The 15,823-nt window shown below is 33.0% G+C and overlaps 2 protein-coding genes across 2 annotated transcripts; one reads left to right on the forward strand and one right to left on the reverse strand.

The window, feature by feature from the left end:
* Positions 1-9,850: 9,850 nt before the first annotated feature.
* LOC140812159 (uncharacterized) lies at positions 9,851-11,800 on the reverse strand. The gene has a single exon (XM_073170371.1). The coding sequence runs from the start codon at positions 11,465-11,467 to the stop codon at positions 10,049-10,051; it is 1,419 nt and encodes a 472-aa protein (XP_073026472.1). The 5' UTR covers positions 11,468-11,800; the 3' UTR covers positions 9,851-10,048.
* A 3,078-nt stretch (positions 11,801-14,878) lies between these two features.
* On the forward strand, positions 14,879-15,763 carry LOC140811371 (uncharacterized). Its single transcript, XM_073169216.1, has one exon. The coding sequence runs from the start codon at positions 14,879-14,881 to the stop codon at positions 15,761-15,763; it is 885 nt and encodes a 294-aa protein (XP_073025317.1).
* Positions 15,764-15,823: the final 60 nt, after the last annotated feature.

Consider the following 15,823-nt stretch of genomic DNA (forward strand, 5'->3'; position numbering starts at 1 on the left):
AAGTCCGGCCGGCCTATGCAACCTAGCTAGCTATATATTTTATGATCTCAAATAATATTATTTGACAAGCAAGAGTTGAGTTATACTCATTTCAGAATTCTTAAGAAGCAAAAGGACAATAATTATTTTCAACAACTTGGTACCCCCCCTCGGTCGGGTGATCGAAAAAAACTTGCTTGCTTGTTTTTCCGGAGATTCAATTCAAACCATTACATTTTTAAAGATGTTTTTTTCATGAATAGCGCGCTACACAGCCAGCGACTGCTTGGGGATATAATTAAACGTGCCTTCATTCATGTCTAGTCTAATAATGATATATCGGGGATATACAAATTGTCTTTATTTAACTTAAAAAATCAACAATAAATTTAATTTGGATTTTGGAATTAATAATTTAATGTAATGGTTCAAGCCATTGTATTTATTTATTGATTATTCAGATAAAATGCTTTTTATCCAATAATTTGTCTCTTAAATTTCCAGTCACTGCTTTGGTCATTTTCTAGGTGAGAATCCTTCCGTAATCAAAAGAATTAGTGGAATAATGGCGTTTATCGTAATCAAATCCAAACGATAAATATATATAGTAAAGTACGTAACTTGGTGTGAAGATGAGGTTGAGATAAGCCTTAAAACTAAGTTTGATTAATACTACATATGTTTGTCCTTAATTAATTTATATTATTGACAGTGACCAGTTGAGTAATAGTGTGGTATAGTCGCTAGCTAGCTTGTGGTTGGAATACTATTCCAATGATTTGATGTCATTATATTTAGCCTCCACAATCAACACACGATGAGTTTTCTTCACAAAATTCCTGATCTCGTGAAGTCAAAGGGTTTCAATTATCTGATATCGATCTCCTCAGGGTTATATCCTTTGTTCACCAGAGTCTTGGCAGCCGGCATAACATGATATCACATTCTAGAGTAGGTCAGAAAGGGTGGCGTGGCTCGGTTTCTTCAAGATTCGTTACATATTCTTCACTCGGGATTGACTGGAAACATGAGTGCTCTGCTCTAAGCTGTTTACTAACTCCAGCACGTCCGTGGATGACTATTGATATCTTGAACTAACCACACAGATGTGTAGTGAAGCACACCGCAGTTGTTGGAAATTTTATTGAATGCTAGAAGGAGAAAGCACATGTTCATGCCCTCGGCAATAGGGCGAAGGTCAGTCATGGAAGCTCCTATTGCCATGCTAGAAAACAGAGTTATCGGCAATGGGAGTTCCGAGAACCCTCAGATCTCCATTCTTAGTCACCAAGTCCTTCACCTTGTAACCTCCATAGTGGCCACGTCTGTGCCCATTACACAATTGTTTGAATTTCTGCCATTTGTACACCAAGGCCTTCCTTCACGAAGAGCTTCCATAAACAAAAACGTTCATGACTGGGAGTGGAGAATAATTCTATTAGTTCCTCATGAAAACTGGAAATAAGACGAGTAAAATTTATTCTTTGCTACTGAAATACCAATGACTATGCCACTACACCCGAGAAGCTCTCCTAACGTATCCCCATCCAATGACTCTACATATACAGGGAGATCTTCTGTCTATGTAAAACAATCATTTCCAAATCAACAAAAAATGATTGTTCACTACTATCAGAGGCCAAGTCCAGCAAAAACCAAGAGGATTCCACCAAATCTTTTTTTTATTATTTTGAAGAATGTAATATGATAACACTGACACTCCACAGAATGAGAACCCCTTTTACTGGTGTTATATACTCCTCAAGTTTGTGTCCATTTTGATGTCAAACTGTTATAAAACAAATCCCAACGACAAAATTCTTGATCAAATTATCAGCAGACGGCATGCTCAATGAGATATGACCAGTGTTAATACGAGGAAAAAGCTATAAAGGGAATTCATAATTTTAAGCCAGAAAATCTTTCGCATCACAAAGTAGAAGCCGCTACCTTCTCTTGCTTAATCAATAATATAGAGAACTGAAACAAGCGGATCAGTGCATTCACCGCACAAGGAGAAAGAAGCGAAAATTACTGCAACAGCACTACTTGTTAGCCATTCTATTCTATTCTTGCCGCCGGTCAAGATGACAACGAAGCTAACACTCCTCTCTGAAAATTTGTTGTCTTTGTGTGTTGTCGTGATATTTTGAAGAAGCTTAACTACAATACTTTGTCGAAGTGTTGGTTCAGAAGTTTCTCAACATTTTGAATAAAATAATTCATCTCTTATATTTATATTGTATTGGTTATCAAATTGCATGTTTAAGCCGTCTCAAATAAGTTACTAAGAGTTTCAACTTAGACAATGAATAAGTTTTGAGGTTGAAACGGTTTATACAAGTTTTGTAAAACTAAAGTTTTCTAATACAATCTTTTCTAAGTAGAAGAAGAGATGACATAAGAGCTTAAGTATTCGAACATCCATAAAAATACTAGTATTTTTCTTACTGCATTTTTTTATCTGATTTAAAGTGTCTTATCTGAATATATTAGTCATAAGATTTGTTGGACCGTTTCCGCACAATCTGTCCTCTTACCGTTTCTCAAGAGTTGAGAAAATCTCGTCTTGATAATTAACACCATCAAGATTGGTCTCAAAATTTGACATGGTTTGGAAGAAATTTTTGAAAAGAGATTCATTCATCCACCCCTTTATCTAAACTTTAATCAATCCTAACATATTTTTTAAAATATTGATATAAACATGCAATCTCTTTGTATATATTTTTTTTATTAAATACAATAAAATATTAAAATTAATCTACAAAAACTCTTATGAGACCGTCTCATGAGTTAATTTGTAAGACGAATCTTCTACCTAACATGACTCATGAAAAAATATTGTTTTATGTCAAAATTATTATTTTCACTCAAGATATAAACCGACTCAATTGTACCATTAATATAAATGTGTGAGATCGTCTCACGTGAGATTTACCCAAACTAATTTAGATAAATTGATCTTTTCTAACTTGAGTAACTTTTCATAAATATGTTGACAAATATTTTAATTAGACTATTGTTTTCTAACATTTTTAAAATATCTTAACACAAATTTTAAGATATTTTCTTTTTTTCAGATATATTTATTTCATGAATTACAAAAAAAAATTTAAATACTTGTATATTTTTGTGTCGTCGTAGATTTAAGTTTTTTTCAAATAAATTTGTGTTTAGTGAAAATATAAAAAATTTCACTCTTATTTTTAATGTAAATTATTATTTTAATTACATATATCAATATATTAATGTATTTTTGTTAATACTAGTTCAAAATCAATACATTTAAATAAATATACGAAAAATAATGAATAATATTATTATTTTTTAAAAAATAAATTAATTAATTATATAAGAAATTGGAACATTATTAATGAAATATAATGAAATGGCAGACGAGGCTGGGTTCGTCTGGAAGTTCAAATTGCTGTAGCTGATTTAGATGCCCTCATTGGGTTTAATTAAGTGGAACCGTAAAAAGTAAACAAAATAATGTGACGTAAATAAATTAAAAAAAATTATAGTTGGTGATAATAATATGCTTGTCGTTTTATTGAAAGTTATAGTCGGTGGTAATAATTAATTTTATTTTTAAAAAAAATTGGAAAATGCAAAATATATGCTCGAAGAAAGGCCAAAATAATCCGCTAGATTACACGTTTTTTTATTTGAAATTACCTTATTAGGCAGTTTGAACAAGTGACTTTTTGGAAGCTTTTGATTTGTTTCCAATCTTTATAAGTATAGCTCAAAGGGCAGTTGAATCATCATGCATGATACCGATTTGGCTAACGGTTGAGATATTTATTATAGTTTATGATATCTCTTTGTTAAACAAACAATACATTAATAAATTTTTCTACTCTCCATTAAACCATTGTCCTACAGTATTCACCAATTAAGTGCATTTAATTCAATAAAGTATAACTTTGACCGGTCCAATTTCGGATTCATGAACAATATTTCACATCTCCATCTCTATCAATGGAAGCTATCTTGCTCGGTTGAGCGCGATGCACTCATTGCTGCTCTCCAAACTTAACTTAAAATAAGTTAGCTCAAGCAGATGAAAAGGTGATATTCTAATTTAATTTTAAGCTTTTTTTTTCCGAAAAATATAAGGTATTGATATTATTCCAAGCTATGTATGTGCCAATATTTTGTTATTCCAAATTAATTGTTAAAGTATATACCAAACTTTGCACATGAAAAATCGTTTGAAAAATAAATCATTATTAATCAATATCATGGCAGACAATAGGCCGTGGCACTAATTTAATGATTGATGGTTTGTCTTCTCCGATATTTATATAATTTTTCTTTAGAAAAACTAACAAATTGATTAATTGCATTATTCAAAATATAAAAACTATCATTGCAATAATTCTAACAACCATTTTTAAATTTCACATATATCCCACCTAGCTTTCAAATTAGGTCATCAACCTTTGTTACCGGAGATGCTTTTTTACGTATTTCATTTCAACGTAATTCTATTTTTTTTTTCCTATAGCTTATTTCACGTGCCACACATAAACAAGATAAATTAATCAATTTGAAAATTTCGTTTCCGAAAATTTATGATTCGATGGAACTTTCTTGCCCGTTGGCCTGCATCTATCTAACCTGCCGGAGAAACAGTACAGGAATTAATGGTCAATTAATTACAGCCAGAAGTTTATTAAATGCACGAAATAATCTTCATCCCTCGCGGACTCGTAACGTTATGTGCTATATATTAAAATTATTATGAAAACGATTTAATGCCTATGAGATTAGGTTTAATATATTTCATGTTTTTGTTTTATTTTAAACTCAAATTTTGAATTTTAAAATAATTTTACATGTTTTTATAAGTATTTCAACTTTATTTTATTAATAGCTACCAACATACGCAATGATGCATGCATACAGTTCATATATTAGAGTTATAGAATTATAACAGTGTCATGAAAGTTGCCGCCTACAAATTAACCTCTAGGCGGTGGCAACTACCCACCACACTGATTTTTAGAAAGATGATGTTTTGGAGCGTTACTACATTAATCGTCTTATATATATATATATATATATATATATATATATATATATATATATATTATGTAATATACATGCATTAAACTAAACAACTGAGTAAAATAAATTGTTTTTATAAATACACCTCTGTCATAATATTTCTTTAAGACATGTTTAAAAATGTTCGAGCAATAACTTGGATCCAGATATTTTTCTTAATAATAATATATAGAGTAGTAAAATTCATTTTCATAAAGTAGAACACATGCAAATCATATGTTACATAAAAAATTTTATAGTAAAATTCATTTTCATAAAGTAGAACACATGCAAATCATATGTTACATAAAAAAGTTTATAGCCATGATTTTTTTTAAAAAGGTTTATAGTCGTATCTGTCACAAAAATCCAAAATTTGTAAAGAATTCGAGTCTCAATTATAACAAACACACGTGAAAATTAGGTGTAGTATAAATTTAATGAAAAAAAACATGTTGTAGGAGTATATAATCTTAGTAGGGACAGCACGAAACATAGAAAGCTCGCGAAACACGTGACGTTTTTTTTTGTTTGTAATTTCTTCACATTTTCAACTCGGTGACTGACGTGATTGAATTGTATTCCTTGCGTTACTACATTAATAATAATATGCGCCTTCACCCCAACTATGCACGACTACATGTGTGAGTATATATATTTATATATATGTGTGTGTGTGTGTGTGTGTGAATAGAGAGATGAAAAGGAACTGTAATTTGGAGCTCCGGCTTGTTGCACCGCGTCCTGTCTTCTCCAATTGCATTAATTATGGAGGATCGCAGACACCAAATCCAATCCATAAGGAGCTCACCATTTTCTACAACGGCGAGGTTTCTGTGTCTGACGTTACAGAACTTCAGGTACGTACATATTATCTAGACTATATATTCTTCAGTAGCTTCATCCTCAAGACGAGACTGTATTTGTTTATCAAAATCCCTACCTTCCAAATATTTTGAATATTTTGATAGAGAGACCTAGCTAGCTAGCTCATGTGTTTGCTATGAAATGAAATATGGATTTCATGATCTACTTCCCCATATATATGCGTACTTCGCTGCAGGCTCAAGCGATTATACTGCTTGCAAGCCGTGAAACGGAAGAAAAATCGCCGGGATCGAACCTAAATTCCCCTCTATGCAGCCCAACGACGGGCCTGTACATGAAGAGATCACTGCAAAGGTTTCTTCAGAAGAGAAAGATTAGATCCCAAGAAACGTCTCCTTATCCACTTAATTCTGGCCATCCAAATAATTAATTAATCGTGGGATTAGAGCCGCTCCTGCTCATATTATTATATATATTTATATATATGTGTGTCAGCCAAGTTTTAGGAGACCGAATTAATAATTGAATTTCTTTGTTGAGTTTGATCGATTCCTTCTGTTTGATTCCTCATATTACCATGTAATAACATTTATATTTAATGATCCCGAAGCAACATCTATATATAATCACAGCACCCTTTGAATTTTAAGATTTAGGTGTATGTTTATTTCGGCATACTCGAAATCCTCTAAATTCCTGTTAAATATATTTATATTAGTTTTTAGGGGTACAAAAATATATGTCAAGCTAATCTCTTTTTCCCCCCACAAAAAAAAAAAAAAAAACACTCTCGGAAGAAATAGTAAAACGAAATTCGAAATCAAAAGATTAATTCCACTTTCTTTTACCAGGCTTCAATTGACTGCTATATATATATCGCCTGTTTTCTCATTCCGCAGTTGGAAGATGCTATTATATATTCACCTTTATCCCCAAGAAATTAAAAGAGTTACTATGTTGTGGGAACACCAAACCATAAATTAAGTAAATATTTACTGCGGTGAAATTGTTTGGAATATGCGGATCACCATTATGTCTATCGTATTGGGCATCAAATATATATACAGTCGACGCAAGGGGTTTGATTTTTTGTCATTTAAATGTTATTATCTCAACGGTTGCTAGAAATATATGTTTCTCAAGACTCAATTACTATCGACATTACAAATTTTAAGTTTATGCAAATCACGAATTGTTTAGAATGCTATATATAGTGATGCCGTGAAATCCTCTAATTTCGAAATTTAAACATCTAAATCGTTTTATTTTGTTTAAAAAAAATAAAACAAAACAAAAGTGAGACAACACAATAAATTCCGAAGAAGATCACGCTGCCACTTGGGTCAAGAGAGGGAGAGAGAGAGAGAGAGAGAGAGAGAATTTAATAGACATTTTATTATCATAAATTATATATTCAATAAACAGAGGACTTCTATGTGTCTTTATATAAACAATTATTTCCTCGGTAATTTACAGCAAAATCCAGAATTTTTAGTGTATATTTTTGCAAAATTAAATCAATATTTTTAAACAAATTGCATGCAAAAGATTTTAATGTTTGTGTTCGAATAAAGCCCGTAGCTAAGAAGTTAGACTTAAAAGAATAACGACAAATTATTCTTGACCGACACATGCAGAACGATTAGAAAATTTTCATTAGTTGTTTTGAATCTGGTTAAGATTCCATTCAAATTGTAAATTAAAACCAATTCTGAAAACTAAAAGCAGATTCTTCTTTTTAATCTAGTTCCACGGTCGGAACGACAATTGGAAGATTCACTGTTGTTTAAGTTCCGGCAAAGAAACAAAGAACTTAGGCCTAGACCAAAACCGCAACTAATCGGAGGCCTAATTGGAAACCAAATTATTATATATCTATGTCGTGTTCAAATTGAAGATCAATTCTGTGAGATGTCTCACATTAGATAAATTATGTATGTGAGAGTTATATATATAGATTTTGGACAACCGTCATTTTAGTCGGTTTTTGAGATTGATTTAAGTCTAAGTATCAATGTTAATATGTTCTACATAATTAGAGTGTTGTGTCTATTGGGAGGAGAGGTATAGAAATAAGGGGATCGGAGGGGACTGGGAGGGTGGATTATGTTGCCAAAAACAAACAAAAGAAATTTGAACACTGGTGTGAGATCTCTTACTTGAAAATTTGATTGAAATTAACACACTTAGTTTTGAATTAAAAAGTTTTTTTTACTGGGATGAAAATCATTTTAATTTGAATTTAGTTATTCCAATGAAATTCTCTAGAAAATATTATTGTTAACAATTATTCAATTTCTTAATTCAAGGAAAACATAAATTAATCAAAATTTCAATTAGATTTTAAATCGATTAATAAATGTTCAGGATACTTTTATATTTTATTCATATTTATTTTTTATTATATATGTTATGATCAATAATATGTTTAGAGGTGGTGAATAAACACTTTTAGAATTTACTCTAAAAGCTTGAGCTACGATAACTTGTTCTTAAGATATTAAAAAATGAACTGAACAACAAGAAATTAAATCGAATTTGATTCTAAAACTAAGCAAAAGAAAAAGGGGAAAACTTCCACTCTATATAATCTCAATCAGACTTCCCTTCTTAGGTTTACTCTCATTTTAGATAATTTCTTCATGTAGGCTTCTAATGTTTTGAATCTCCTTCAAAAACTTGTATTTGATCTTTAAAATGTTGTATATATAGGCTCCAATAGTGATATATACGTTATATATAAGAATATGAACATTGAAAAATGTTATGTATTGTTTTTGATATTGTAACGGTCATATTTGACTTTCGATAGGTCATTGGTGCGATCCAGCAGCTCCGAGAGAAAAATGGTTGCATGAGCAAAATCGGCTGTGTGAATTAGCAAAACAGTTGAGTGAAATGTGGTATGGTCCGACGAATATATAGCTCTTGATTAGTTGATTTTTGGACAAAGTGATATAAACATGAAAGTGTAACTTTTTCTCTTAACTTTTCACAAAATCAAGAATTGTTAGAGAGAGATGCTCGAAACATTGGACTGTGTACACTATTGAACTCTTTCTGCAACCTGCGCAGAACTAGCAATTTCATCGCGAATTATCAGCTTTTTATGCTTAGATATAAACTTCGACATTTGAAGATGATTTGTAGATCATGGTCTTATTTTTCCAAATAATGTCGAATTGTTCTATTAAGATAATTAATCTGAGAGATATAACCAAAATACCATAGTTGGTCTATCAAATCGTCCGGATTGATGATGTTTGCTCGGTCGGACTTTGCGATTGCCATTTAACCTCGATAAAATCTGAATTGACTCGACCGACATGAAATATGCTTTCTAGAATTGAGTTGGCTTTCCAACCGTTTTAATCGCTAGTCATTTAAATAACTGGTTTGTGAGGTATCATCGGAATATTTGAAATCGTTAGATTTTCAGGTTGACTTCATTTAAGTTTTAATTTGTCAAATCTATCAACTTGATATTTTGCTACTATCCATTTGACTAAATATGCTAGAAACAAAACAAGTTTTGATTTCATCAAAATCAAGATTGCTAGTGTTTCTGTAACCCAACAATATATATTTAAATTTTTATTATATTGAAAATTTTAAAATATGTTAGTAGTTTCTACTTTCTAGGGGTTTCGATTCTTTTGAAAAAGAAACTTTTGGACTAAAATGCAATTACTCTAGTTTTGGTGCAGAGATCATATCTGGTTGAGAATATCTGTTATTAACGACAAAAATATTTGGCAATTATTATGTGGGCGAGACCCAGCGTGCCAAATCTATCAACGTCTATTGGATTAAGATCACATGAACCCCAGAGTCATTGCATTTAAGAATGGGTCCTAACCAGACCCACCAAGAAAAAACCCGATTCTGAAAAAAGCTGCAAGCGATAGCAACTACCCCTGACGGTACTCAAGCATCAACCTACAGCTTTAAAATTCATACACGATAATAATGGATACAGAGTGTCAAAACAAGACAAGAAATTAAATATTATAAATAAAAACAAAACAAACAAAATCCAATCAGAAAACGAATGTGATGCCATCATTCTTGCTTTCACTTCAGTAACTTTTACACGTATTTGTGTAACAAATTCTAACAAGCATTTTTCTCAACTTTAAATGCTGACATCAATCATCATTTTCCAAGAAAACCATTGAATACATTAATTCAGCAAACGAAACAGGAGGATACTTGTAAAAAAGACAAACTTTTTATCCAACCCAGGAGAATATGAGCTCATATCACCTCGGTACAAAGTTGGCTTCATGTCCTGAGAATTCTCCGGGTTTTCTCCAGCCCAGGTTTTGTTGCTATCTGCAGGAAATATTGAACTTGAGCAAGAAGGGTTCTGAAAGAATGTTGAACTGATTTTATGCGCCATTTGATTTGTGCACAATCCATTGTTTTCTCTGATATCAAGCTTGTTTCCGAGTCTGGTAATGAAGTCTTGGGGAAACAGCAGCTCCCCAGTAAGCTGATTCCTGCTTAAATTTAGAAGATCCGTGTTCGGTAGCCTCCCCAATTCTTGAGGCACTGTACCGGTTAAACTGTTGTTATCCAGATACAGGGCGGTTAAATTTGTTAAGTTTGAAAATATGGTTGGAATCGAGCCTGTGAGTCCACACCCTGAGAAGCTTATCATTGTGAGTCTATTTAGGTCCCCAATAAATGAAGGGATGCCTGTATTTATTGGGTTTCCCTCCATTATTAGGTATTGCAACTGCTGCAAACCTAATAAATTTTCAGGCATCGGTCCTGTCAAAGAGTTATGACTCAAATCCAGCAAAACCAAGCTCTTCAATTTCCCTAACTCTCGAGGCAGTCTTCCTTGAAGTTTGTTGGAACCCAAATCAATCTTTTCAAGAAACTGCATCTCACCTACTGAACTAGGCACCATTCCCTGTATAGAATTCCAGCTAAAATCCCATATACTTAAACTTTTGAGCATTCCAATTTCTTCAGGGATCGAACCAGTCAAACGGTTGTGACTGAGATCAAGCTCCTCCAAGTTAACCAGACTTCCTATTTCTTTAGGAATTTCACCACTCATATTGTTCTGAGAGAGGCACAGGATTTTCAGGCTTGTGAGATTTGATAAAGTGGAAGGGATTTCTCCATAAAGGCTTGGATTGGACTCGAGCGCCAGATGCTCTAGACAAGGCAAAGCACTAAAGAGTGGCTCGCTCAAAGAAACAGGTGACTTAGTGAAACAGTTTATCAAAGAAAGGGTTTTCAGGTAAGGCAATTTGAGGAGAGATTCTGAGATTTTAGCAGAATCTTTGCACGGCGGGGTGGTATCATCGGGGCCGACATGAACTTTGGTGATATGAAAGGTTGAAGTTTCTTGAAGAAGCTCACACTCCACACCAGGCCAGGGAGTGTCTGTGCATGGTAGAGGATGCACCTCGCCCCAAGTGGGGTCTTCCAGCAGGGAACCCATTACCTCAAAAAGGCCGTATAACTCTTCCTGTTCCATCACCAGCACCCCATCGCCATCATCACTTTCCACACACATCAATTCATTGTGATCGGGTGATAGAAACACGAGAAAGCCAACAAGTAGAAGAGACATAGAAGTCATGCTTCGGGAATCAAGAGAAACAAATATTCTATCTTTCACACACACTCTCTCTCTCTCTCTTTGTGTATCACAATAAAACTTAAGCGTACAGGTACATGAAAGTGTGAAAGTTATATTTAATGGAGATAATGAGCATACGAAAAAATGACAGCGAAGTTCACATAAAATACAGGCATGGATTAATTAACATACATTTATACTCAGCCTTATGTCAGTGACAAGGCAGCATGGAAAAGCTATTGAAACCCTAAGATGGCCAACATGTTAGCCATATTAGGAACTTCGAGTGTGAGAGGATAGAGTAGCATGCAGATATATGAGATGGTGTGAAGGATCACAGATGCTAAATACTGAAAAAGATGTCAAAAAATTGTCAGGACAGTCAAAACTAAAATGGGTATTTAAAAACAGTGTAGTAACATGATGGGACATGGCTCTGCTTTCATGAAACAGACATGACATGCCGAGGAGCCCTGACAGCCTCACCGAACACGGGGCCCCCTTCCTCGCCAAAAACTACATCCTCCTTTTCTTACGTATATTGGATCTTACAAAATTCCAATATACATTTAGAAATTAATTAACGCTGAAATAACTCTAGCCATTTCATTAAATAAATATTGAAAAAACATTAAGAAACTAGATACATATTGAAATATATATGTAACTTGACTGTCTCTATTATGATCCTCGAAATCGGGCCTGTTCTTGATTCGTGATTTCATTATCTAGAGAGACGACACAGTCAACTCTAGTTACGCCTATGAGCCCTTGGAATGGAATTTGTAACGTTCTGAAATTTTGTAGCATCGCTAAATTCTGATTTGTATCTATAGATATGCAGAAGTAATATTTCAAAAATAATTTGTTTTTAAGAATTTTATACGAATGTTATATAATTTCACGTACTGAATCATAACATATTAATAGAAAATTCGATATTGCTAGATAACATGTAAAATCATTACACTTCCTGCTTGAATTGATGGTCCGAGGGCCTTGGGATGTACTTAATCTGATAATGGGTTTCCTCCAAGTTTTTTATCCGAGCCCAAGTTATTTTCCAAAAGCCCATGTTTCTCTTGATGCTTATACTCCCTTTTTGAGTGTCCTATTTCGCACATAGGGATGGCAATTTTCCCCACGGGTTTGGGGCCCCGCGGGAAAAACCCGAAACGGGGATGGGGATCCCCGATTTTTTTCGGTTTTGGTTTCGGGTTCGGGGATTTTTTTAAATCCCCGATATAGTTCGGGACGGGTATGGGATTATTATCCACATCCTCGAAATCCCCGAACTCGTCCCGAAAATAATATCAATAATAAAATAATGGTGTGTTTGGTTAGGTGAATTAAATAAGGATAGATTAATAGTCAAATATTTATCGGTAAAATTTTAAGATGTTTTAATAATCATTTTGACCCGGTTTAAGATCCAATTTTTTTAATCAAATAGTTATCCATAAAATTTGATCTTAAACCGAGTCAAAATGATTATTAAAACAACTTAAAATTTTAACGATAAATAGTTGACTATTAATCTATCCTTATTTAATTCACTCAACCAAACACACAAATATTTGACTAATAATACTAATAGTATTATTAGTATTAATAATATAATAATAATATTGTTTTTTAAAATATTAATAATATTATTATTATTAATATTGTTATTGTTATTAATATTAATATTATCTCTAATAATAATAGATAATAATAAATTTTGGTTTGAGAAAATCTTCGAATCGATCATCGTCTTGCCATATTAATATTTTTGAAACGGGGACGGGGATGGGATGATCCCCGAAGTTTCGGGTTCGGAGAATAAAAACGGGGATGGGGGTGAGGATGGAATTCGGGGATGGGGATGGGAATGGCAAACCCGCCCCCGCCCCCCGCCCCGGCCCATTGCCATCCCTATTCACACAGAATATCAACCAAAGCAAAATATTGTTTTTATTTCGTAATTTGTACATTTTCTATTTCTATTTATATTTTTTTTTTCAATTTAATATTTTAGTTCACTATTTTATTGTTTAATTTTAGTTTTTTTTCTTCATTGGAGTACTTACATTACCTTAGACACGTTAGTAATGTCCGATGTCACATCAATATTTTTTGATACAATGTGAGAATTTTCCGACGCTACATCAACATTCTTATTTAAAAAGACTAAAGTCGAAAAAAAGTTAGTATACATACAAAGAATATAAACTAACTTAGACTATATAGAGATAATGTTATCTCTATAGTTCAACAATCATTCTTTCATATATATATATATATATATATATAAAAGTTCACAGATGGCACGGGTGAAGGCATAGTTTGAGTATGAATTGGATGGCAAATAATTGAAATTACTTAATACACGACCTACCAAAATGAAATAGTGGGTGTACACTTGTATGACATGGAGATTAAATAATTAAAGCTTGGTCCACACCCCTTGAGAATATCAGGATATCACATACGTACCTACGATGGTCATTACTTTGAACACTTACTTACGTTAACCCGATTTTATTAGTGTAATCGATTCATTGGCAAATCTTCTTTTTTATTCCAAATTTATTACCATATCATTAAATATGGAACAGTTGAGGTGATCAAGCTGAACCGCACACATATTGAATTCAATCATTCCTCATCATTGGACCAAATCATTCATTACATTTCCAACGCAAAATTTTTAGAATTACACCTCATTATTATTATTATTATTATTATTATTATTATTATTATTATTATTATTATTATTATTATTATTATTATTATTTATTTCTTTGTTGCAAAATTTAAATTTAGACATCCATATAATCTTTACTCACAAAATTCATTATGTTTCTATCTGGAAAATGATTTTTTGCTTCAATTTTACGTTAAAATACAAATTAATATCGGGCGTTAACTTTTTTTTTTTTTTTTTCTATTTTGCTAATGTCTCATTGGTTTTTGCGATGTTACGTCAACAATTTTAGATCAAAAAATTTCAAATTTATTATCACATAAAAAGTTATTTTTTCTAAATTAAACAATGACGTCTATGATCAAGCTAATCTGCGAGGAGTGTAATAGACTAAAAAAATATCATATATTTGAAAGCTGTAATCGAACTAATTCCCATATATCTATCGGTCAAGATTGTGAAACACTCAATCGGACCTGAAATTCCTGCTATCGTGCATGTTGGCCAGCGAAAGAGAGGAAAAATATCTATATATTTATATATATATATATTATATATATAGGGGTTAAAACGTAATTTCGTCGAGGAATCAATTATTAGCCACCTTTCATGATCCAAACATGCAAATGAGACATTCCTATAAATTCCTGGTCTCTTCTTTCATTCGAAAATCCAAGCTCAAAAAACAGTTTCAGACCCTGCCTCTCCACAAACTCAGACCCATGGCCACCAAATTCATAAACCCTACAGAAAGTAATTCCCTGAATTTCCACAAGTTCAAAAAGAAACCCAAGATTTCCAGTCCGAAATCCTTCTGGGCTTTCCTGTTATCCCTTCTTCTTTACGTTTCCGTTTTCTACGCTTTCAATCTCTCAACTTCAACCCTTTTATGCACCACCAAATTCTGGTTCTTCATATCAAACACTCTTATCTTCATAATTGCAGCTGATTTTGGCGCATTTTCTTCGTCAAAAGAAGCTGAATTTTACGAAGAATACGCGAGGTACTCAAACGCCATGAAAGCCACCGATCGCGTCCCCTTTCCTTTCCAGCTCCAACACCCGAAAATTGTTGAAATAACATTAACGGAAAATGATCAGAAAGAAGAAGATTACGAAAAACCTCAAGAAAAGATAATAAGCATGATGTGCAGTAGCACTACAAAAAACGATTATCCTCATGAACCCGAGGAAAATAAACCCGATATCAGCTTCTTCGTCCAAGAAAAAAAGGCTAACACAGAAAACGTCCTGAGTGAAAATTTCGAGACGAAGAAGCAAGAAATAATCAACATTCCACCAGTTAAAAATGAAGCCCATGCAGTAAAGAAAAGGCCGAGAGCGACAAGTTTTCGAAGTAACTCCGCTACTACGGTAGAAATAATATCAAAAATAGATGAAAAGTTGGTTCTGAAGAGAACATTGTCAGAGGGACACGAGGAGCCACCGAGGTATGAAGAAAACGATGAGTATTCGAGGATGTCCGATGAAGAACTGAACAGAAGAGTGGAAGAATTTATTCGAAGGTTTAACAGACAGATCAGGCTTCAAGCATCCAAGAGCCGACAAAACTTTGCAGTAGGCAATGCACCAAATTTAGAATATTGATCCTATCAATCGAACCCCCTCACTTTTTAATGTGAATCAAAAGCATGTTCATTTTTCTTT

Source organism: Primulina eburnea, chromosome 14 (assembly GCF_022965805.1).
Source record: "Primulina eburnea isolate SZY01 chromosome 14, ASM2296580v1, whole genome shotgun sequence".
Lineage (NCBI taxonomy): Eukaryota > Viridiplantae > Streptophyta > Magnoliopsida > Lamiales > Gesneriaceae > Primulina > Primulina eburnea.

What these genes read in the sequence shown, in the direction of transcription:
- LOC140812159 (XM_073170371.1), bottom strand. Translation starts at nt 11,467, where the DNA reads ATGACTTCTATGTCTCTTCTACTTGTTGGCTTTCTCGTGTTTCTATCA.
- LOC140811371 (XM_073169216.1), top strand. Translation starts at nt 14,879, where the DNA reads ATGGCCACCAAATTCATAAACCCTACAGAAAGTAATTCCCTGAATTTC.